Genomic DNA, 26,225 nt, shown 5'->3' with positions numbered 1-26,225 from the left:
GAAACATGTCAAGATGGCTGAAGCAATTAAGGTGACTACTCACTTTAAGCAGGAGTCAACTTTCACCATCGAATTATATCGATGCCAGATTGTGACTGGAGTCAGTCTCTCTTCTGTCATTTTTGTAAGTTCATAACTAGATTTTGCTAAGATTTTTCCTAGCAATGAAGATATCTGAGAACTGAAAGTTCAAATGAATTCAGATTGGAAATAACACAGAGAATCAGAGTAAAAATAAAATGGAACTCCGTTTATTACTAAGTTCATGGAAGTAAGAGGCACTAGCTGAAATCAAGAGTTCCTTTGCTGTCATTTTTCACATGTGTGTTTCATGAAGGCCAAGAATTGCGGTTCATTGGAAATTTAATCTACTGATGGGTTCAAATTTCTACCTGCAGATAAAGTGTCTTTTGCAATATACACACATACTTTCTTGCTCTTATCTTTCACAACTGTAATAAACTAAAAAACAATAAAAAGAGGAATTTCATCTGTTCTCAAAATGTCGTAACACGCTCAGTGTTGAATTCTGGCACAGCACCCCTCAATACATGTGCACAGAATAAATGCCATAAACACGTGAATTTTAAGTTTTCCCTCTCTAATGAGTGTTCCAAAATGTTTTCAGATTGCAGCCACTTAATGTCAATTTCTTACCATGATATTTTGACTAACAATGAGGCAGCCATCTTTAGCCAAGTTCTCTAGTGAAAATCTCTAAATTTATACGAAAAATTGGAACAGCTGCACATGCAAATACGTCTTGACTGCACAATTACCAGCATTCTTAATTAATGTCTTCCGTCAAATATGGCACCATCTAAAGGGCACATGCAAATGCATACCAGTGTTATTACATACACTTCCTGCAACAAATTTTAGGTTGGATACATATTTAAGAGTCAAATTTGTCTTTGTGAAAAACTTTAACTACTAATTGGATGCCATGGATGCCACGTCTTAACCATGTGAAACCCACCATCACAATTAACAAGATTGCCCGGAAAATGCATTTCTACAGATACCTTAATAATGGAATCTCAGAAGGATCTCAGCATCGCCAAGATTTTCATGGCTGGCCAATGTAAGCTTTTCCACACTGACGTGGCAGCCTGTAGACTCCAGCCTTCCACAAACCTTTATGTACTTAATCAAGCAGAGAAGAGCACAGGTCTTTGTAGAAGGGAGAATATTAATTTAACATAATATGCTGCCTAAATATGGCAGACATTCCTGGAGTGAAACAACTTTATATTTTCTTTATTGTGTGAGCTGTCATGTTTATTCCTTGTTAAAGCCATGCTAATCTGATGCTGAAAATAACAAGTTTCTTTGGACACTCACTGTAAGGGTTCCAGCTCCTTTGCAAGGTTGTCTCCACTAGACAGCGTGTGCTTGGAGCACCAGCATTTGAAGGCTGCTCATATGTGACATGTGGTGGCAGCTAAACATCTGTAAACACAAATCTGCATGTGTAAACTTACGACAAATGGAATGCCCTGATGACCCATCTACTTTCAACTGACAAAAGGACCTAGAAAAGCTAGACATCTCACTATTACACGAAGGCTTTTAAGTACCCTCTCTTCAAAATATAACAGACTTCCATGGAAGATTCTGAGGAGACAGCACTTCAGCTGCTAGAACTTAATCCAATAAAAAAAAAAATTACAGAGGAAACATAGAAGAAAGTGCCCGAATTTAAACAAGTAGAGCATTAACAATGAGCATCCTTCAAATTCTGGTGAACCCATTTCTGAAGGGGACAGCATTGGAAAGGAGTTAGAACCTAAAAAATTGGTGTTCAACGAAAATTAATATTCACCACATCAGATTAGCACTGCTTTAGAAAGGAATACATGTTATGTGTCACAAGATAAAGAGAACAAGGAGCAGTTCAACCAGGGCATGCCTCACTTACATGGGAAACACACTGTCTACGTTAGGCAGAAACCTTTTTTGAAATAATAATAATTTATGATAAAATAATTTTCTGGCCTTACGGTGATGTATGTTGTTTTTGGCACTGTAAAGGATGATCTGAGTTTGTGGCCGGCTTGAGACTACAGAATACCATTGTCACTGTGGTAAAGTCTATATCCATACCAAATGGACAGTACATGAAAGGTACGTGCAACATTCTCACCGTACTCACCTACCACAGTCCAGTAAGGGCGCCATACTTGAGCATTGTATCTCTAAGGGACACTGCATGAATTATTTTATCATGAAACCTGGCTATTATGAGATTCTTCTGTGTTTTTCTTATTAATTAAGATCTGTATCAACATATGTTAGGCAGAAGATCTTATTAACTGTGACTTGGTGATTTTTTTACTTTTTCATGAAGACAATATTTTGTACCTCATACCACACATCTAGCAAGTATTAATTTTTTAGTTTGACTACTTAATTTTAACTCTAAGGGCTTGCAATTTTACTGAGGCATACATGCAGTAACACTGTTGTGCATGCACCTGCAGACCTCAGATGGAGCAATATTCAACACAGGGTGCTAAATTTGATAGGAAGGTGGTTATGCAGCCAAGACCTTTGGACATGAGCCACCTCACCAATTTTTTGAATAAACTTATCAAAGTGCACCAGGGCACTCTAATTAATAAACACTCCTGAAGACAGGTGCCTGTTTGTCAACTGAAATACTGCAGCAAAAAGTTAAACACTGTCTGGCTCCAACCCAAAACTTTATGGAAACCAATTTTGAAATTTTATGATGGAAAGTAAGTTCTCAACTCACCATCACTCAATACCAAGAGTGTTGTTTGATAGTGACTTGTTGAATGAAGCTTAAATTGGTTACTAAGATTTTATTCTGCTCCAGATCTCGTCATGCAGTTAGCTCAAGAAGGTAATGATACTATCATCACTGTAGGTAGATTAGGATTAGTTGGAACAAAAATGAAGACAGGTAAAATGTGATGCACATGTAATGTAGCAGAAGAAGGATATACAGTGTCTGGAAGGCATACAGGATCATTTGGAGCACACAAAGAGAATGACATAGCTATGATGAAACCACTGCAAATACCATATTACAATCTTAACAAGCCTAATGATCCTTTAGATCAATGTTTGCAATACAATTTAGTCGAATGCAGAACATTCAAACAGCAAAGGAAGTTTTACATATTGGCTTTACTATGTAGCAAACCACTGACAGTCAATGACAGCATTAACACACTTGGATCTGAACTCACTGGGGATCACATAAGTTACTACACTTTCTTGCAGTACCTGGAAACTCTTCTCATAGAGACACATGGTATTAATTAGAGCAATGTGGTGCTGATTTGTGCATAGAAGCTTGTTTTAAAATCTACCATGAGAAAAATGTTTACATATAACAAAACATTGCAATCACTGCCCACTGTGAGATTGAATGCCACACAGTGGCAGTGCACTTTGGGCATATGACAAGGCAAGGAAAGTACATACATGGAGTGGAGATGAATGAAGAATCATTTTACCAATGATACATGCCACAAATGGGGAATTCTACTGACATAAATGACTTTACATAGGACAGATCATTAGTGCTCAGCACCTGAGAGTGACCATCTTGGAAGGTAAAGCTTGTCAGTTAAGCATGTGCTACTATCACAAGCATCTATGGCAAGTGGCTGAAGAATGGCCCAATCTTGAATAGGCAACAAGGTGTTGGATGTCCATGCCTTATCACTGAATGTGGAGGTCGGAGGCTTGCCGTCTCTATAAAGAAGCCTAGGTGACAATCTGTGGCAGATCTCACAAGCAAGTACACTTCTGGTGCAGGCACAAATGTATCTAAATACACCATTCAGTGAACACTGTTGAACAAGTGTCTTCACAGCAGAAGACCTTTATTCATTCTCATGTTGACCCAATGAAATCGTCAATTACGAATGCAGTGTGCACAGAGACTTGACTGGACTGTGGATCAACAGGGTGTATATGTGGACAAGGGAAAAAAAAAATCCCGGATTTCCCGGTTAAAAATACACTTTCTCCCGGGTGAAAACACACTTTTTCCGAGTTAAGTGACAGTATACTCTTCCTCGGCACTGTAAAAGTCATTAATCGTTTGAATTTTTATGGTTTTATATACTGACATAGAATTTCCCGGCACTTTAGAAAACTGAACTCAGGGGGAAAAACACGTTTTGAAAGCCCTTTGATGTGCAGCAACGTGTACGCTGCATATTTTCGTATAACAAAGGTATAAATTTAAATTCCACTAAACAATGCATGTCACTTTCCGAAGCATTGAAATCGAGATTGCGATGTGCTTTCGTAAGCGCCATAGCTCATTCACGGGATCTCACCAGCTGATGACAGCAACAGGACACGTGATGTAATCAGCCAATAGCAAGATCACTCTTAAGTAGCGCAAATACACAAATAAGAAAAATTAATGGCTTAAATTAATATACACAGCATTCACATATAATATTGGTCTCAAAGATTAATACGTTGGGAGAGAAGCTAAGCTTCCACATATAATTTTGATCTTTTTTGCGCATGTTACACTTTAAGATACATCACACAAATGTGCCAGTAAAATTTTTAATAACGACGCAAATGTCTCATCTTCTTTGCTCGAAATTCTTCTAAATGGTCGTCCTCAAAGAATTGTAATTTAAGAAATTCATTGTACATTCTCGAACATAGTTCATCTTGTGTAAAAGGAAATCTGCTTTGAATGTAATGCTTTTCAAACCACCATTCGCAGTATTTTCCCGCGACCTGTTAGAAATAGGTTCGTTTCAGCAGTTGGAAGAAAGTGCCAGATAACTGGTGTCACCGTGCTTGCGCAGCTACGATGACGCAGGAAGCCCATATGTTCGTACGTGTAAAACATTAAAAGATCATACATTATGTCATAAAAGAAACAAGACATCAAATGATACTTCAAGAGCATCGGGATTTCGCGAACCATACTAAAATGCATAATTCCGCTTAAAATGCACATCCGTATGTAAATTTTCTTGGAGTACCAGTACTCATGTTTAGTTCTTTATTATAGCATAATGCCAAACGTGCACTTGAAATGCAGCGAACAGTTGAAACTAGCCAATAGTGTGAAATTAAACACTTCGTTTCAAATAAATTGACTGCCTCACTAGAAAGGATTAATAAATGCCAAATCTCTTTAGCAAAATGGCAAAAATAATTTAATTGTTCTGTAAGGTGATTAATGCTTGACTGTCAAAGGTGGAAATAAAATCTGAAACTGTTAACATATTTTAGTCTGCCGTAATTACGCGAACGAATTTTAATTCATTTGATAGCTCCCGGCCACAAAAATCCGTGTTGTCATCATTTAACATGAGAGCAATAAACTAAGAGGAAACAACAAAATCACTGAACGTAAACACAGGTCATGTGGAGACGACCCACCTCCCCACCACAACTCTGACTGCTCTGTGCATCAGCCCTGGATCTATGATGTTTCCGAACAGGGGCCCAACCACACTTCCGTAACCAGAAGCAGGAGAAGGTACTACTCATACGCGACTCAACTGCGCATGCGCAAGAGCCCGCCTACAACTGCTCAAACGAATCTAATTTAAACAGTTGTCACGTAACACTCATCGGAGACAATTTGTTGTTACAAAGCAGTGCATAGTGTTCCTAAAGCCTGTGGCACACTTTGCTGTTGGCAGACGCTTGTATGAGCACTGTTTTGTTGTTGTATACGGTGCATTTCATTTGCAACTTAAGTTTTATTTAAGTTTTTTCTCCCCTCCTGTTCATGTTTTGTTGCTGCAGTATCATTCTGCAGTAGCGGGATACAATAATATCCTTTGGTTCTTACCAGTCAAAATCACAAAAATTTAACTGAAAACTAAAACAATGAAAAATTCCCAGAATTCAAAACGATTCGCAGGTTTTTCCCGGTTTTCTTCCAGATGAAAAAATTCCAGGGTTTTTCCCGGATCTCCCAGTTGACCCGGGTCGTCTTGTCGGATGAATCACATTTCTTGTTACACCATATCTATGATTGTGTCTGGATAGGTTGTCATTTAAATGCCATCATTCAGGTGAACGGCTAAAGATACGCTCTCGTTCAGGGGAACAGGTCTGCATATGCCATCATTCAGGCGATTGGCTGCAGGTACACAGTGTTGCAGGTGTACAGCAGCTCTAAATATGCTTTGTGGCAAGGGCACAGGCTGGTGGGTGCATTCACTTTAGTTTCCATGGACTTGTGATGGTATTCAAAGGCACCATGAAAGCTAAAGACTACGTGGAAAGTGTTGTGGATCACTTTCTTTGTGTCATGCTTGGTGTCTTTCCCAACAGAAATGGCATCTCCCAGCAAGATATGTTTCCATATCAAAATGTCAGAATCAGGTAACAGTGGTTTGAGGAACACAATTGCAAACTCTTCTTGAGGTCTTGACCATGGAAGTCACCTGATCTGAACAAGATGGAAAACACATGGAATGCTGTCAGGCACCAGCTCTGCATGCACAAATCTCCAGTGCATAATTTACAGGATCTGTGTACATGCATCTGGTGCCACATACATCCAGAAACCTATGAAGGTCTTGTTGGGTCCATGACATACTGAACTGCTGCTGTATTATGCTACAAAGGCAGACCAACATGCTATTACAGAGGTGGTCATAATGTTTTGGTTCATCAGTGTAATGCTACACAGGAATTGACAAAGCATAGTGTGAGTCTGTAGAAACAAGATGCTTGTATTTAAAAATATGTTTTCTGAACTTTCTTCTACAATATGAATCCCAGTTTTTTCAAAAACATTGTCATGGATGATTCTCTGAAGCTCATTTGGCAAAATATGAACAATTGACACAATTTAAAAAATCTCTGAATACTGTTAAAATTGTCCATATTCTACAGCCCAATAAATAGACAGGCCTGGAAATGAGAGAGCAGGACGTTTATATATCTGATCATATTGTTCAGGATGTATAAGGTTAGTGAGTAAAACAACAGTTTGTAACATTTAACACAGACACCATGGAAGTCCTAATCTTCAGTACCTAGCTTACTTTAAGTTTATGAGACTCTACACAGCTTATCTACACTCCTGGAAATGGAAAAAAGAACACATTGACACCGGTGTGTCAGACCCACCATACTTGCTCCGGACACTGCGAGAGGGTTGTACAAGCAATGATCACACGCATGGCACAGCGGACACACCAGGAACCGCGGTGTTGGCCGTCGAATGGCACTAGCAGCGCAGCATTTGTGCACCGCCGCCTCAGTGTCAGCCAGTTTGCCGTGGCATACGGAGCTCCATCGCAGTCTTTAACACTAGTAGCATGCCGCGACAGCATGGACGTGAACCGTAAGTGCAGTTGACGGACTTTGAGTGAGGGCGTACAGTGGGCATGCGGGAGGCCGGGTGGACGTACCGCCGAATTGCTCAACACGTGGGGCGTGAGGTCTCCACAGTACATCGATGTTGTCGCCAGTGGTCGGCGGAAGGTGCACGTGCCCGTCGACCTGGGACCGGACCGCAGTGACGCACGGATGCACGCCAAGACCGTAGGATCCTACGCAGTGCCGTAGGGGACCGCACCGCCACTTCCCAGCAAATTAGGGACACTGTTGCTCCTGGGGTATCGGCGAGGACCATTCGCAACCGTCTCCATGAAGCTGGGCTATGGTCCCGCACACCGTTAGGCTGTCTTCCGCTCACGCCCCAACATCGTGCAGCCCGGCTCCAGTGGTGTCGCGACAGGCGTGAATGGAGGGACGAATGGAGACGTGTCGTCTTCAGCGATGAGAGTCGCTTCTGCCTTGGTGCCAATGATGGTCGTATGCGTGTTTGGCGCTGTGCAGGTGAGCGCCACAATCAGGACTGCATACGACCGAGGCACACAGGGCCAACACCCGGCATCGTGGTGTGGGGAGCGATCTCCTACACTCTCCGTACACATCTGGTGTTCGTCGAGGGAACACTGAATAGTGCATGGTACATCCAAACCGTCATTGAACCCATCGTTCTACCATTCCTAGACCGGCAAGGGAACTTGCTGTTCCAACAGGACAATGCACGTCCGCATGTATCCCGTGCCACCCAACGTGCTCTAGAAGGTGTAAGTCAACTACCCTGGCCAGCAAGATCTCCGGATCTGTCCCCCATTGAGCATGTTTGGGACTGGATGAAGCGTCGTCTCACGCGGTCTGCACGTCCAGCACGAACGCTGGTCCAACTGAGGCGCCAGGTGGAAATGGCATGGCAAGCCGTTCCACAGGACTACATCCAGCATCTCTACGATCGTCTCCATGGGAGAATAGCAGCCTGCATTGCTGTGAAAGGTGGATATACACTGTACTAGTGCCGACATTGTGCATGCTCTGTTGCCTGTGTCTATGTGCCTGTGGTTCTGTCAGAGTGATCATGTGATGTATCTGACCCCAGGAATGTGTCAATAAAGTTTCCCCTTCCTGGGACAATGAATTCACGGTGTTCTTATTTCAATTTCCAGGAGTGTATATAAATTTCAATGGCCTCATCATCAGCTGCTTGTTCAGTAGTATCATCCATGTCTAACACACTGCCATTTCCATCCTGAATTATGATCCCAAAAAGAAAAACATTATCGTTACGCAGCTGCCATTTATTGTTTATATGGACACATGCCACTTAATTTTTGCTAAAGAATACTTTAAAAAATAATATTTGCAGTATCCATATCTAGAATGAATATTTTCATAATTCACCACATACAGATCAGAACTTCATCATCGTAAGTCGCTGTGCTCATTGCTGAGCGTCGTGACCCCATGCACCAAGTGTCTCCATCCTGGGCGGTTGCCTGCTGAAGAGGTAGACCAGAGATGATCTTGATTAGATCCAGCCATCTGCTCGCTGCTCTTCCTCTTGGTCTCGATCTTTCCTTGCAAGATTATTTTCTCTACATTTTCTCCATCTCTTCTCACAATATGGCCAAAGAACTGGAGAATTTTTTTTGGTGACTTGAAAAGAAAGGCGACTGGAGATATCAAGTTGTTCAATAATGGGCACATTTGTCCTCCATTTGGTCCATTTTATGCGTAGCATCCTACGCCAGCACCAAAGCTCAAACGCTTCAATGCGGTGTTTGTCTCTGGCCTCGAGTGTCCATGTTTCATAACCATAAAAGAAGACAGAAAACACGAGAGTTTCAACTAGTTGGATCTTTGTGCTATTTGTTATTGCTCTGCTCTGCCAGATCTTGGTGAGCTGCTTCACAGCCACTCACCCTAGTGTGATATGTCTTCTTATCTCATCTTCACAACTTCCCTTGCTACAGATGGTTAACACAAGCTAGATGAAGGAATCCACGGCTTCCAGTTCCTGTAATCGACCTGTGTGCTGTATCTGTTCTTCTCAACCAGTTGTTACGAGTTAAGACTTGCTGAGGTTGATGTCTAATCCATATGCTACACTAATGTCCTTTATTCTTGTTAATAGCTCAGCAAGTTCATCTCTGCAGTTGACTAAAAGCACAGTGTCATCAGCAAAGTGGAGGTTGTTGATAGTTCCCCCACCAATTAAGATGCCTTTGGTCCAACCATCAAGAGCTTTCCTAATGACATGTTCTGCATAGATGTTGTACAGTTGTGGGGATAGTACACAACCCTGTCTCACACCTTTTGATACTCTGAAGGAATCAGACGTGCCAGCACTTGTCTTTACAGCTGTGAAGTGACTATTGTATAAACATTTGATCAATGCTATCAAGAAGGGTGGGACACTGAACTCTGCAAGCACCTGCCTCAACTTTTCCCAGACAACACAGTCAAAGGCTTTCCTATAGCCACGGGAGCAGATGGAAACAGAAACACAGAACTCTCACGATTTTTCTGTTATTTGTTTTATGTTGGGGATCTGTTCACGAGTTCATTGCCCTTCAACAAAAACTGCTTGTTCTGTGGATATGTGAGGCTGAATGTACGGCTTCAAACATTGATTCAGGATGTAGAGCAAAATTTTACTTGCGTGAGATATGAGGGCAATAGTTCGGTAGTTGGAACAGTTCCTGATAGATCCTTTCTTGTGTAAGGGGATGAAGAGAGACTTTGACCAGTCATCCGGCCACTCTCCATTTCCCCATATTCTGTTACACAATTAATGCAGCAGATCAATACCTTCCTGTCCCACTTCTTTGATCATTTCTCCAGATATACCGTCTACACTAGGGGCTTTATAATTCTTCAAATGTTGGATTGCATTCTCTATTTCACTGCGTAAAATTGTAGGTTCCAAAGTAAGTTGCTCAACTGCTTGATTGTCCATACTGTTGTTAATTCCAGAGTACAGCTTTTCACAGTACTGTTTCCAGCTCACAACAACATCGTCCTTGTCTCCAATTGGGTTACACTTCTTGTCATCTACCACCCATGTACAAGGATTACATTCACCGGTGATGCTGCTGATTTTCTTGAAGAGATCACGTACCTGATTGCGATAATAATGCTGTTCTGTTCTATTACAGATACCATTAATGAAATGTGCTTTGTCCTTTTTACAATTCCATTGTATTACTCTGCACAGGTTCTTGTATCTTTCTTCATCTGGGTAGTGTGGATACCAGTTTTCCTCAGACGGTTTCTCTCTTCTCACCTTGAACTTATGATTGTAAAAAAGCATTTACCTACGCCATAAATCGTGATTCTCTCTTACATGTTACAGTTGTTTGGAAGCTCACATTTATTTTACAGACACACATTTTGAACTACTCTTGATAATTTATTTTTCAGTTTTCCACTGTACATAAAAGTTACAGATGCACATAAACATAAATTAAACACTATTTTTGTAATTCACAGAATGATAACACAATTAACAGGTTTTATGAGATAAATTTTTTTATCATTCCAACAATATGTCACAACTTGAGCTAAACAGATATTTCTCGTTTGTGACACATGAGTGACTTCCGTAATGGAAGAGCAAGAAAGGGATGAGTTTGAGTGAGATATCCAGTACATATTTATATACTACATCCTTGTATAATTAATGTTTCCCATTTCCTGTCTACTAAACAAACACTGCACCCCCCCCCCCCCCCCACCCCCATTTTTTTTTTAGCAGGTACTGTACAGAAGTCACTCTCAAAAGCAGTTGAGTTTCGTATTTTTCTTCTCTTGGGAATATTTAACACAGAAATAACTTAGTTCTTTATCACAAATAACTTCCTTTACTCAATGTCTGTAAAACAACGAGACTGGTGCAACACTTACCAGCAAGTGTTTATGAACTAAAATGATGTCTCACTTTTCAGAACTTCATTCTGAATCTGTTCCAGTACAAGGCAAGTGGAAGGAGACTATTTCTCCTCTGCAATTTGGCATCAAATACATCAAAATGAAGTAGTCTCAATTTCTCTAGGTATTGACCAACAGGTAGACCAGGCAAAAATATCCTGAAGGCAGGTTCTGGAAGATTGGTTTTAATAGAGCGAGCCTGCAAGAGAAAAGAATGACATTATCCAGAAAAAGTTCAAAACTGACAGCTGCTAAAAATGGGCGGAACTGTTGTGCAGTAAGTAAAACAGGTAAGTATATAAGGTGACCAGATACACTAAAACTATAAGGCTAGCTGCAGTGTTACATCACAATTATTGATTCTGCTCCTAACAAGTGGCTTGGTTGTGTTTCTGCACCTATGAAAAAACTTTAGGTAATAACAGAAATAACTGAATATGCAGAATGCAATATCAATTAAATACTACCAAAAATCATCTGCTCTGTGATCATAATTTATTGACACACAAGACCTCCGTAAATATAGTCTTCATGAGCTAGATCCTCGTATGACATGTGCACACCTTCTTATGGCAGAGAGACCTTTTTTTGCCACCCACTATGGAAACTGTCTCTGACTGTAACCTTAGATCTGCATCTCACCTTCTGCTAGAATATTCTTAAGAGTGTTTTCATCATCATCTGCATTAGAAATTAGCAAATACTTTCCCAATGGTTTTGACTTGGCTCTATTTCCTACAGCATTTTTCCTATACGATGTATGAAAATAATAGAAAATCTAAACCTGGCAGGTGGGTGGAGATTTGATACATATAAGCACTCAATAGATTTTCTGACATTTGAAAGCTGCAAAATCACTGTCTTTTATTAGCACATTAAATTCACTTATAGAGAAGATTGAAAGCTATGAACTGTAAATGTAGGAGTTCCTTTTACACTTTGTGAATATATTTTCCATCCCTCTTTTTGATCTGGACTTTGGACCGGCACTGGCAAACGAAAAATTATATTTCTATTTTGTTTTTTGCTTTTCTGTTTTTGTTCTCCATGTTTTTTCTGATAGCTTTGTTGTATTCATTCTGTGCTGTGATTAGTAATTCATTTTTGTGTGGCAATTTTCAAAACAGTGTATGACACACAATGGTACCTTGCAAGTTTTATATTTGTATCTGCTTTCTTGATGCACTTTCTGTTTCCAGCAAATAATGCATCTACAGGTTAGGATACTTTTCTTCGAATGATCACTTGTTGGAATGTCTGGAAAATGCATCCCACAAACCTTAGAGAATCATCATCAGAACACCTTCCCTTGTCCACTTTCCTGCGCTCTGGTGCACGTGTTTCCATAAGTTCCCTTACCAACGAAACTATGCTATTGTCATTTTATGACCTGTTAGTGACCTGTGTAGGATATGAGTGTTCAAAACTCTCAGACTGAGAGCATGGAACAAGAACTTCTCACACCACTTCATTGTTTTTTGTATACAATCGGCAGAGCTAAGCAGCATATCAGAACTACCAACTGCTCCCATATTCAAGTTAAAATCTGCAACACTTTGTGGTTTCTTAATTTTCTCTCCAACAGTCCTGTCGGCTTTCCTGTGTCAACCATTTCTGTGGTGTTACATGTGATCAACATCTACACCTCCCTTTTGTCACATCACTTTATAGCAAGCATTGTATTAGTGCACATAAATTGAATATTTCCTCGTTTCAGTTGTTGATAATTCTTCCGGGTTATAACGCTGTGGTCCACGGAATTCTTCAATTCCTAACGTTTTGTCCAATACTACGTTGGACATCTTCAGAGGTATGGCTGGTCCTGCTGAGTCGTCAGGACTCGTAGTATTGGACAAAACTTTAGGAATTGAAGAATTCCAGGGACCACGGCGTTATAACCCAGAAGAATTATCAACAACAGTACCATACGGTCGTGAAAGCCTTCATTGTATTCCTCGTTTCAGTTTCTTCTGAAGTTTCAGCATGTCTCATCTGATCTTACGGACAGCACCATATGCATTTGTCCCATTACTATGAAGCCAGGAAAATAAGTCTGGGCTTGAGTACCAATTATCGAAGTAGAGGATCTGTCCACATTATAAACAGTGCTCTATTAGTGTAGTCACTATGTCACCACTTTTCCCCAAATTGTGGAACTCTGTCTCTGTTGATGTCCCTGTATAAACAATGAAATCTAAGACATAGCCAGTCTCACAATAACATAACACAAATGTTTTTATTCCGAATCTACTCTGTTTTGGTGGAATGAATTGTCATTTAGCTGCAGTGTAAATGAATTATTAGGTCCTGTGACTCTGCCATGCCAATAGTAAAACAGCTACACTGCGTGCCAATATTACAGATAGATGTGCTGTTGGTTGACGGGAAAACAGCAATCTGAAAAAGTGCCTATGTTCAATAGTCGCTGGCATTTGCGAACGCACACGGTTTGGTGCAGCGTTGCACACGTTTCCCGAAACACGGTGGTACCAGAAGAAGTCCTGTGCGTCAGGTGAAGGCGTAGGCATAGGCGAGCAGGGTCCGGACCTGCTGTGGGAGCGTCTTCTGTATCTTGGCCGGCTGCAACGTTCACCAACACTGCAAAATGCTACCAGCTGAATAATCTGTTATGTCAGTTGATCAACCTTCACCTCTAATGCATTATACACAGCTCGCTCTACTGTGGTGGCTGTACCCGTGCACTGCATGGCTGATACTGTAATAGGTGCGGGTGAGACAGCATCCAGCACTTTGTCAGCCAATTCTGCCACAGCGTCTAACGACATCTCCAACTGCGCCATGATAATTGCCTTGATAGGGTGAAAGTAAGCATCTGCTTCAGATTGTACACAGCAGATGATCAGGTGTGGTACCAGCAACAGTTTTACTTCTAAGATGCTGCAAATACTGTGGCAGTCTTCAGTCTCCAATGTCTTCTTGGGTCAGTACCTAATGGAAACAACGTCGTGGTCACCACTTTAGCTGCAGTGTAAATGAATTAGGCCCTGCGACTCTGCCATGCAATTAGTAAAACCGCTACAATGCACACCAAAATGTCCTATAGATGTGCTTTCAGCTGACGGAAGAACGGCAGTCTGACGAAGTGCCTATGTTCAACTGCTGCTGGCATTTGGGGACGCAAATGGTTTGGTGCAGCTTGCGCATGTTCCCTGATGCTTGTGGTACCAGTACACTTCCTTCTGTGCATCAGGATCCCACTTCCAACACCAGACTCACAGCATCTAATTCATTTACACTGCGGCTAAAGCGATGATCCCGACTAAACAATGGCTGCTAACCCAGCAGTATCTAGACTAGTTGTGGGGCTATCATCATTCTGGACACAAAACCCGATGCTGTGGTTTGCCCAGGTAGAGGCAAATTTTATTTATTCAGGCATTACCCCAGACGCATCTAAATTTGCATTGGTGGTGAGCGAATTGGAAAAGCAATATGTGGCAGAAGTGCAAGATATCATCATTGCACCACCTGAAAGGAGTGTACACAAATTATCTGCCGCTTATCTGCATCACAAGAAGAGCGCATCTATCAGGTACTAACTCAAGAAGATACTGGTGACCGAAGACTATCACAGTCTCTGCGGCATCTTAGAAGTAAAATTGACACTGGTACCATAGCTGATCATTTGCTGCATACAATCTGGAGCAGTCGCTTACCTCCATGCAGTCAGAGATGTCGTTACACGTTGTGGCAGAATTGGCCGACAAGGTGCTAGATGCTGTCTCACCTGCATCTATGACGGTATTGGCCGTGCAGTGCGCGAGTATAGCCACTATGATAGTGCGAGCTGCATATGATGCATTAGTGGTGAAGGTTGATCAACTGATGCAACAGATTAGCCAACTGGTAGAGTCAGGCACCACATCTAGTGAGAATTTTGGCACATGTAGCTGCTTTGCTGACGACATGGCAGAGTTGCAGGTCCTAATTGTGGTTAAAGTCTGAAAGACAACTGTTCTTTGAATAATAACAAACTTTCATCAATGCAGAGTTTTTTATGTGGATTAATGCACAACAGAAAGCTGTACAAACTTTATTCACAATATTCCTCCTCTATTATTGGCAGTGTTGTAACTGAAATGTAACATTCTCATAAGTAACAAAAAGCGATCTCTTGACAACAGTTCACTAACAATTGGAGTATTTAGAAGAACATCTCTGGTCCATTATTCACTAATTTTCAGTTTTTTAACACGAGGCATCAGAAGACAAACAGCTATGACACAATAATTTCTTCACATTCAGCATCTTTCCACTTTGATATTCAAGAATGCACTGATTCTGGAGTATTCTCCTTGGTGAATAAATAAAACTGATTTGTTTCATCAGCTTTTTATTTCATCAGTTCTTCTGTAAAGAATAACATGAAAACCGACGGAATACTTGGCTCATTCCCTATTTGACACACGTCCCAATAGTGTATCATCAAATGCATGATTAACTGGGCAAAAATCATTTTACTTCCAGTCAAATTTATCACTAAGATGTGATTTCTTCGTAGGTGTTTCGCTATCAATTTCTGAATCAGAAGATTCAGAACAACTAACATCTCTTGTTGAAACACGAGACTGCATTAACATCCCTGCTGATGTGGAATGTTTATGAGTACAGGTTTCTGATTGTGTGGAAGAGCTATCACTTTTGTCAAAATCAAGTAGTTCGTCCTCACTGTCGCTCCTCGTGAGAATCTCCATGATTTCTTCCTCAGTGCACCCACTATATCTTGCCATTTTCTTTGTAAAATACAGGATGCGAAGAATATTGAAGCATAGGCTCACAACAAACAAAGAATCAGATGACAAGCTAGCAGCCAAAACTGCGAAAAGCTACTCGTCAAAAGCAGTGAAAGGGTTAAAATGCTCCTTTGCATGCATCTTGTAGGAAAGTTGTGGTAGAACATAAATAATTTAGGAGTAAAGACAACCACTCACCAGAAAGCTTAAGTGCTGAGTCATCGACAGGAACACACAAAACTTGCAGTTTGGTAGGTGGCCTAAGGTGCAGTGGAGGGGTGTCAGCTGGGTGAGGGAGAGAGATGGGAGACAAGAGGAGAGATTAAGGCTGGGTAATCAGCAGCTTGTAAGCAAGCAGCCAGTTTGTTGGCTGCGAATGCAGGAGGGAGGGATGGCAGATGCAGGGGCTAGGCATGAGGGAAAGGGTGTCGGAGCCAGTGAGGAGCAGTGCACAATGAAGGTGACATTGAGATGTGTGTGTGGGGGGGGGGGGGGTGACAGAACAGAGAAAGGGAAAACTTGGGCGGAAGATATGGTGATTAGGCATAACCCCCCCTCTCCCCTCCAACCTAGTCTGCATACAAACGTCCCCTGCCATATCCTCAAACAACCCCAACCCCACACAACATCTGAGAATTAGGTGTAAAGGAGTACTGCATCCCTCGTCACTCAGTATCAGCCTGGAATCAAACAACCGTATCCTTTACCAGCTCTTTGATTATCTATCACCATGCCCTAAATGAGGGACACACTACCCAATATGGTTCCCACCTCTCCCGGAGTGGTGTTTCGTCACCCAGCCAACCTAAACGTCCTCGTCCAGCCTTACATCACTCTCACTGCAATCACTTGTCACAAAGATGATATAACTTTGCAACTGGGAACAATATGCTCAGTTTCAATTCCCTCTTCACAACTCAGGCCTCTGGAGTTTTCTTTCCACCACCAGCTTTTCCAAACTATGCAGATGAAAGTTATCTTTGTAACACACCCTTCACTCGTATAACCCTCCTGGCCTTGATCTCCATAATCCATTGTCCCCACACCTTCATTCCAACAGTTTCCCCTACCTCTGTCCTCCCATCCCATCCCAATTCACATATCCATGTCACCTTCATCATGAGACACTCCCCACTGGCTCTGACACCCTTGCCCAACATGCCTAGCCTGTGCACCTGCCATGCCTCTTTCCAACATTCTTAGACAACAAACTGGCTGCCTTTCTCTGATCTACTGTGTACCCACTCCTAACCCCTCTTCCTGTCTTCTGCCCCTCTTCCCTCTACTCATTCTACCCAACAAAATCCCCATCCCACCCTACTGCACCTGCCAAACTGGAATCCTGGCATTTTACATCCAGCTGTCAGGTAGGTGCACATGCTTTTGTATGTTTTTTTTTTTTTTTTTCCTTTGTATACATTTGATACACCCTGTTTGTCCTATTTGGTAGAGTTCCACACACTTCAACAATATTATAGGGTGTGTCACAAGAGTGTTAGGAGAACAATCTTTTTGTAGACTGACAGCTTTTTAAGTATCCTGTCAATGAACAGAAGATTGCCACCTGCTTTATGTGAGAATGAGCCTATGAGTAAAAAAAATATTCATTATTACACTGGGATATTTGCAGGAGGTATGATTCCAAATGCAACTCGTTGATATTGTAGTCATGGTTTTCTGTTTTGTGAAATGCGCAATTGTACATTTCTGAAATTTTGGAGCAAGAAGTCATCTTTCCACCATTTTGAGTCCTTATGAAGATTTGAAAATATTTGTGCAGCTTTTTTTCACATAATGCTTCTTCACGGATTACTGTATTATCTACAAATAACCTGGGGTTGCTATTAATTTTGTCTTCAGTGTCATTAACTTACAACATGAGTGGCATTCGTCCCAATAGTTCCTTAGGGCATGTCTGAAGTTGTAACTACATTACTGAAGCTTGTCCATCTAAGAACTGTGCTGTGTTGTCTCTACTAATAAATTCTCAATCTAGAGACACATTTCTTTTGATACCCATTTGATCATATGCTAATTAATAAATGCTGATGGGGTACTAAGAAATCCATGCTGGTTGGCATTGAGAAGGTCATTCTCTTCAATATACTTCAATATATTTGAGCTCAGAATATCTTGTAATATTCTACCACAGATTGATGTAATGATATTGAATAGTAGTTTGTCTGTATGTCTGGTGGATTTGTATGAGTCTTTGCTAAACCCTTTTTGACCTGCTGGGTCCAGGGGTATGGTTTTGAGCTGTCGCAATTTTGTGACTGTGTCTTGGGTGTTGGATGTCTGAATACACCAATAAAACTTCAATTTCGTTTTTCTGCTGTTTGCCATGAGATTTGATAATTTTTTAGTTATTTTTCACTGCTGTAGTAAGTGTCCATCTTTTGTTCTTTTGAGGCCAATTATCTTTCTTAGAATTTTGTGTTTTTCTTTTAAAATATCTTCCAGATCACCTTTTCTATGGATAGTAAGCATTTCACTAGCATACAGTGCTTTAGGCTTGATAACTATTTTATAGTTCCCAATTTTTGTGTCCATGAACATACATTTCTTCTTGTAAATGTTTCAGATTTTACCATATACTCCCCTACGTTTGTAGATCCAAATTGTCTGTGCTATGTTCTCTCCCCCAGCAGATTTAAGGAGCTTACCTAAATACTTTACAACATGAAATGTATTTGAAGTTGTGAATATGGACAACCATGTGGTAAGGTGACTACTTGTGACAAGTGGGATATCTGGGTCCGAGTTCTAGTCTGGCAAAAATTTTCATTGTTGTCATTCCATTATACAGCTGATGGTTGTCCAAATTCACAACTGCGAACACATTTCATGTATTTCATAATGGATGCAGTCACCACAATGCCTTTTCCTTTGGACATGCATGCATGTCTGAACAACACAGACACTGAAATCACAAAAACTTTAAGTATGGAGCTCTCTCATTTTGTCTATATTTTGTGATCAGTTTTTGAGTAGGACGTTTTGCACAGATGTACTCAGTTTTTTTTAGAGAATGTTTGGAGGCCAACTCTTTCAGTGCATTCTTTAAGAGAATCTATCTTTTTAATTGACATTGTCTTGTCATCTTGCTAGTAGTACTAGAGCATCTTTGAAAACTATACAAGAAATTTATATATTTTTCGTCCTCTAAGTCATTTGGTTCCCAAAAGTTTTGGTTTTTAAGTTCTTTATTCTATTCTTGCGCAACTTTATCCAAACTCAGATTAAAGAGGGTAGGACAGATGGTCACCATGCCGAACACTAGTTTTGATCAGAAATGTTTCTGATACCTCACTGATGAGTTTTACTTTGAAGGTTGTGTTGGAGAGAGTTTTTTGGTTGAGTCCTTGTTCTTTGAGAATGATAAAAAGGGCCTGTTGAGCAAAGGAAATGCACATCATCTTGCAGTCCATGAAGGAAAGTGTGATCTGTCTGTTCCCTGAGTGCTTTGTATTTTAATGTTATTTTTAAAGTGCATATTTGTTCTACTCAACTTTGACCAGTATGGAAGCTGGCTTGGTATTCGCCAATATCTCCATGTTTTATTTCAGATGTACTATGTTACGCTTTCTGTGCAAGTTTCTTTACAGTGCCTTTCTACCATGGGCAGTACTTCTTACAACCAGCTATCCTACAATGATCATATCTGTCCCGTGCCTGGTCAACTATTACTCTAAAATAGAGCCACAGTTCATCTACGTGCTCCTGCCCAAAGCTACATGTTCTTCTCTGAGATATGACACTACTGTCTATTTATCTAGTTTATTGAACATTTAAGTCTTCCTCCTCGATTTAATTGCCCTTTGTACTTTAATAATCTATGTTGCTATAACTGCCTCATGATCACTGATACCAGTTTCAATGTGGACATCTTCAAAGTGGGCAGATCTATTTGTTTCCATACATCTAATATCTGAACTACCTGTTCTAAATAAATCTCGCAGAAAGTACAGTTACTATTTTTCAGAATGTTGTGACACACCCACCACTTCTAAAACTGTAATTATTCCATCCCGTCAGGTGGATGATTACTGTCTCTCCTAATGAAGACAGTATGATTTATTTTGTTACAGAGCACAAAGGCTCCTCTCGTATTAACCTTCCATTCAGCTTTGTTTGCTGTTTACTTTATTTGCAATGAGTTTTGTTGGCTGAGGTTTTCTCCAAAGTTACTTGGGGGTGATTGGTGGTCGATACAAGGATCCAGTTATATCTTTATGCCCATTCTCGATATTAAATCTTGCACAAATGATCTCATTTTATTTACTATCCAATGGATTGAGTTTCTTGTATATTGCGATGAATACACTACCTTCACTTCTCATTCGTTTACCCATTTACTATACACTCATACTTTGATTTACTCAAAAATCTCACAGTTTCGGGTTTTACCCAGTATTATGTGAGCTGTACTAATTTTTAGGACCACTTCAAATTCTGCGACCTTGCTGCCAGTATTTCAGCAGCTGATGACTGGTATTTAAATAGTCTCATTTGGGGTAGGGGCATTACTTTGAGCCTTACAATAATGCTTTGAAGAACAATACTGTTATCATCTGGACTAGATGAAAAGTCACCTAATTAAAAAAGAAAGAAACCCTTGTACATGGCACACACTTTAATCAGCTGCCTGGCTAGTAGCCTCTGATATGAAGTGCATCCTTTTGCCACTTATCAAGACCCTATGGTTTTGAACCACATAATGCAAATCTGGGAAGTTACAACCTAGATTGTCACATAATCCTCAAAGTCTCTGGTTCAGGCCTTCTACTCCGCTAAGAACCAGGGGGATACAAACAGTTTGAGGAACAATGTCGCAGATAGTTTTGTTGAAATTCTGTGAGCAAAGCTGGCCTTCTCAACCTTTTTGCCACTGGCTGTAAAAATCCAAAAATGACCTTGGAGCATCAATAAAATCTCAGTTTAAAAGTCATGTCATTTTGAATAAAACACTTGAGCTTTCAATAACTATCTCTGCCACTGTCATCAGGAGCTGAAATCACTGACTATATTTCACCTCCTGATGACGATGGCAGAGACAGATATCTAAAGCCCAAGTGTTTTATTCAAAGTGGTGGGCTTGTAAAGTGAGATTTTACAGATGCATACCACCACAAAAGACTTTGAGGACACATGACCTTGGAGCCCAGGTAACAGGCATTGTTTCTTGTGTGCACCACAATTTACAGCTAGTTGCACCTTGTTCTCTAAATGGCTTCCACAACAGCATCTTTAAACCTGCTGAATGAGACCTCATGTGAGTACACTATCATTCTTATTCCTTACAGTAATTTCCCTAGTGGGTGCCATTAATTGCCATATGTTGAACTGCTGATAATCAACAAGCTGTTAACCTCTTGTGGTTACATCCCCTTGACATGAAACACAGCAGGCTTCCAAACATGTGAAGTGTATCATATCAGCTCAGTTCCAATTTCAATGGGAAAGAGCACCTCAATCTTGATGATTAAAGAGATACATATAGATGTATTAGATTTACAACAGCAATGCCAAATTATTCAACAGAACATGCAGGATGCCTTACAACCAACAACAAGTATGCTTGCCCTAAACTTAAAGGATAATTATAGGACCACCTAACACACCATCATGTCATAGTACTCTCAAACCACTTGCACCTTATCCAGAATATAAATGCATATTCGCCATTATTTTTAACTTATGGGGCAATAGGGTACCATTACAATGTAAAAATGAATTTATGATCACGAGAGGGCACTCAAGCAGCACAGCAAGCTTACAAGTTTTCTGTCATTTGTTGGTGTATTAGACTTCTGTAAAGGTATTCCCACTGTGTGTTTTATATGAGCTGCTCCATTATTTTTACAGCTGTTCCTACTCCCTTTCTCCTATCTATATTCCTGTATGCTATATGAGAACACACTGACCTTTTCAAGATGTTGTGAGGCTCTGGCAGCTACTGTGAAGATTACATCACGAGTGTTGTCTGATCTGCTTCCACGGATAATCTCTTCCTGAGAGACACCTTTCTCCATCATGACATCTTGTGGTAATGGTGGTGCTAGTCTTCTCTCAGCACAATGAGGTACCGAACGAACCATGTTGGTAAGACCCTGTGCTTTTCCTAAGTGACTAGCAGCATGATCGGCATGAATGTTTTTAATGCCTGAAGAAAGAAACAAATAGTCAGCAGACTGTTCTAAGTGAAGGAGATTTTCATACTCATTTGAAAACTGATTCATAAAATGCAACAATATTAAATGACTTTTCCTTTTTGAAAAGCGAATAGCAGCATGCTTTGTGCAGTGTAATATGTATTTGTGTTAAGCTGGTTATAAGATTTTAAAACTGAATTGTATCCTCACTGTGCACCACACTCTGTCAATGCACTGACTGGTCTTTTTCTCTTCCCTGTTCCGCCACAGCCTCCTGATGCTGCACATGGCAGCCATGTCCTGCCACCATCAGCCACAGCATGCTCTGCCAGGTAGCATTCACTTCTCTCCTCCCACCGATGCCCTACCCCACTCAGGATTGCTGCTTCTGTTCGATTCAGTTGCACTCTGGATGGAGATAGCACTGTGTGCATGAAATGTGCTTGCCTGTTTCTTTGAATGAGTATATGTGTTTTCTTTCTGAATGGGGCTTTGGCTAAAAGCTCAATGTTTAACAGACTTTTCACTGTGGCTGTCTGCACCTCACCTTGTCATCTTTATGTACAGCAGCAATCTATCCTTTTCATAATATTGTTGATGGTCAAACCTGGACTTTCCATTGTTTGATTTTGTCCAACAGCTTTCCTTTCATCCCACAACCCAGTGATGTTTTCCTTTGTTACTATTCTCTAAAGCATTACTCTACTCAAGTGTCCATTCTTCCCTGCAGTTTTTCCATCACCTTCCAAATTGCACACGCTCTGACATCTGAACCACACTGAATCAACAGTCTCAACTGTGCATGACACTGCTACATGACCGTGCGGATTGTTGGTAAGCATCTCACGCTCATTCTTCCACTAATAATCATAATTTTTCCTATTGATCACATTTCCTCCATCATCCTTGCATATTTTCACAAATTATTTTCCACTGTGCAATCCCATACTACACACATCATGTCTCTTGAAATTGAATCCCTTGCACTCTAGCATCTAGAAGAGCTTTCCAGACAACACCACATTAAATATCCACCCTGTCAACATCCTACTCCTGCCTTGAGGCACCACTATCTAACTTGTATCTTACACACAGTGTTGCTCCTTGCAAGCCCCTCATAGCACCCAGACCCTACCTGGCTGACCTTTCCAACCTGCCACAACCCCAAAACGCCCAACCAATACTCCACTAAATTGAGAGCCAAAACAATCCCAGAACATAGTTGTCAACGTTTCCGCCAAAATCCTCAATCTCATAGAAGTTTCAACTGCATCCAAAGCCCTCACTTTCAGCCAAATGTAACCATGTTGAACTGGTGAAAGACCTACTCTCCTCCCAATCCCAGCAATGGAAACACTTCTTCATCACCGGCCCCTCCCACCAAAGCCAACCTAATCTCAACACTGAACCATGCCTCTCTCATTTTATACTACTCTGCAACTGTGATGCCCCACCTCTCTCACCTAAACACCCCATGGTCACCTTACAGACTTCCTTGCCTCCAACTTGGCTCACCATGCTTCCCCATGTTTGTCCCTAAGAACACCAACCTTTCAGCACACAAAAGGACAGCCATACACAGCTCCAAAACAGATTCTGATCTGATCATCATACCAACAGACAAATGTTCCACTACTGTAGATGTGAATCACAGTGGCTTCCAGGTGGAAGGCCTCTGCCAATTGTCTGACTACTCCACCTACGAAGTCTGCCACAGAGTTCCTACCTCAGAATATCAATGTAAGCTCCAGTCCCTACTTAAAGCCTTAGGCTCTTCCCAGAACCTCTCTCTTGAACCCATTTCTCTTCTCACTTTCTGTGACACCCTGCACACCCACCTTCTACACATTCCCCAAAATCCACAAACCCAACAATCCTGTACACCCCATTGTAGCTGGTTATTGTGCTCCCACTGAAAGAATATGGGCTCTCACTGGCCAACACCTCCAACCAACTGTCCAGAATCTAGCCTCAAACATCAAAGATATCAACCACATCCTTCACTTTCTCTCCATCATCCCCCACCCCTTGACCCCCTGGATCTTTACTCGTTGCTGTTGAAACCACTTCTCTATACATCAACATCCCTCATGCCCATGGTCTTGTTGATCTCTCCCAACATCCTTCAGACTCCAAACCCATTCCCTTATTCCTCATACACCTCACCAACTTTATCATAACATACAACACTTCTCCTTTGGAGATAAGATACACACATGAACCCACAGCACAGCCATGGGCACCTGCATGGCACCCTCTCACACCAATCTGTTTACCGGCCAACACAAGGAAACCTTCACAGCCTCCCAAAATCCCAAACACCTTTCTGGTTCATTAATGATATCTTCATGATCTAGACTCAGGGCCAAGACATCCTATCTTCATTCCTTCAAAATTCAACACCTTCTCTCCCATCTGTTTCAGCTGGTCCTCCTCCAACCCAGTATGTCCTCCCTGGGCATTGAGTAACTCTTCTCGGATGGCTTCACCACACATCTTTCAACCTTAAATTCATCAACCACCAACAGTACTTGCATTTTGGCAGATGCCATCCCTTCCTCTCCTAAAAATACCTCCCAAATAGCCTGGCCAACTAGGGACAGCAAATCTGCAGTGGCAACAATTTCATTGACCAGTATGCTGTAGGTCTCACAAAGGCCTCCACAGACTGACACAATCACCAGACCTAGTCCACAAACAGATTTCCTGTGCCATAACCCCCCCTCCCCCAAGAACCACATAGAAAAGGTCACCACCTTTGTCATCTAATATCACTCTTGACTGGAACAACTGATATGCAGCCTTGGTGAGGGCTTTATCTATCATCATCACCTGAAATGAGTGACATTCTACCCATGATCCTTTCCACTCCTCCTAAAGTGGTGTTCTGATGCTCACCCAACTACCTTGACATCCCGGTCTATACTATGACAACCCCTATCCACACAAGACTTAGGTGCAAGACCGGTGCAAGACCTGCCCAATCCCCCCCCCCCCCCCCCCTCAGAACCACGTATTCCAATCTTGACACAAGGTTTCCTATCCAATTAGAGGCCAGGCCACCTGGAAAAGGAGTCATGACCTGTACCACCTCTACCCTGCTGCAATCATTTTACAGCTTTTTATATTGATATGACAACTGACCAGATGTCTACCACGACAAATGGCCACCGCCAAACAATGGCCAAGAGCAAAGTGGAATTCCTGATGGTACAACATGCAGCTGAACATAACATGCTTCATTTCAATGGCTGCTTCACAACACAGGGCATCTGGATCTTCCACTCCACCACCAATTTTTCTGAACTGCACAAATGGGACTTATCTTTACAACACATTCTACACTAGTGAAATTATCCCATCCTCAACCTACTGTAACTTACTGACCCCACACCCTCCACCAAACAGTTTGTCCTCTCTATCCCACCTCCTTCCAATTCTCACCCTCTTACACTCATCGTCCACACCTCTCTACCAATGTACCCACTGATCTCCCCTCTTTTCCGCTCCTCTCCTTTTCTGTTCCTCTCCTTTTCTGCTCCCGGTTCTCCTCCCCACCACCACAGCCTCCTGAAGCTGTGCATGGCAGCCTTGTCCTGTGACCATTTAGTCCCTGCATGAGCTGCCTGGCTGCACTGACATCTCTCCCCCTACCTGTACCCTGCTACCCCCCCCCCCCCCTTCTCCATCCCACTCTGGATTCCTGCTTCCACTTGACACAGTTGCATTCTGGCTGGAGCAGCCAGTGTGCTTCCTTGTGTGTGTGTGTGTGTGTGTGTGTAAAAGTTCTTTTCATTGTGCCTGTCTGCAACTCGACATGTCATTTAATGGTGAGTAGTGACATGCTTTTCACAATATTGTTGCAGTTTAACGTATCCAACAAGATTAAATCTTTTTAGTTATTTTGTTGAAACATGTACAATCTCATTTTCAATACTGAGTTGATAAATATCGGAACAGATAATATGAAATTAACATTTTGTTAACAACATACAGCAAAAATAATCAAATTATGGTATTTAAAGCATACAAAAGCCACAGAAAGAAAGAAAATACAATAAGCTATCCTTTAGTTGATGAT

At 41.3% G+C, this 26,225-nt stretch overlaps 1 protein-coding gene across 5 annotated transcripts in view; it reads right to left on the bottom strand.

Moving 5' to 3' along the window:
- LOC126333959 (NADH dehydrogenase (ubiquinone) complex I, assembly factor 6) overlaps positions 1 to 26,225 on the bottom strand; it is a 124,212-nt gene that overhangs the window by 62,027 nt on the left and 35,960 nt on the right. For 3 of the 5 annotated variants that reach the window (XM_049996783.1, XM_049996785.1, XM_049996784.1), the window contains exons 4-5: positions 21,917 to 22,155; positions 11,212 to 11,434 (exon numbers count right to left, since the gene is read on the bottom strand). In XM_049996783.1, coding sequence (XP_049852740.1) covers positions 11,249 to 11,434; positions 21,917 to 22,155 — 425 coding nt within the window. In that variant the 3' untranslated portion in view covers positions 11,212 to 11,248. Of the gene's footprint in view, positions 1 to 10,672; positions 11,435 to 21,916; positions 22,156 to 26,225 lie in introns of those variants that run through there. The other 2 variants (XM_049996786.1, XM_049996787.1) reach the window with 2 other exon arrangements.

Source organism: Schistocerca gregaria, chromosome 2 (genome assembly GCF_023897955.1).
Source record: "Schistocerca gregaria isolate iqSchGreg1 chromosome 2, iqSchGreg1.2, whole genome shotgun sequence".
In the NCBI taxonomy this organism is placed as follows: Eukaryota; Metazoa; Arthropoda; class Insecta; order Orthoptera; family Acrididae; genus Schistocerca; species Schistocerca gregaria.
Note: the sequence above shows the minus strand (reverse complement) of the source record. Positions and strands in the feature narration are given on the sequence as shown.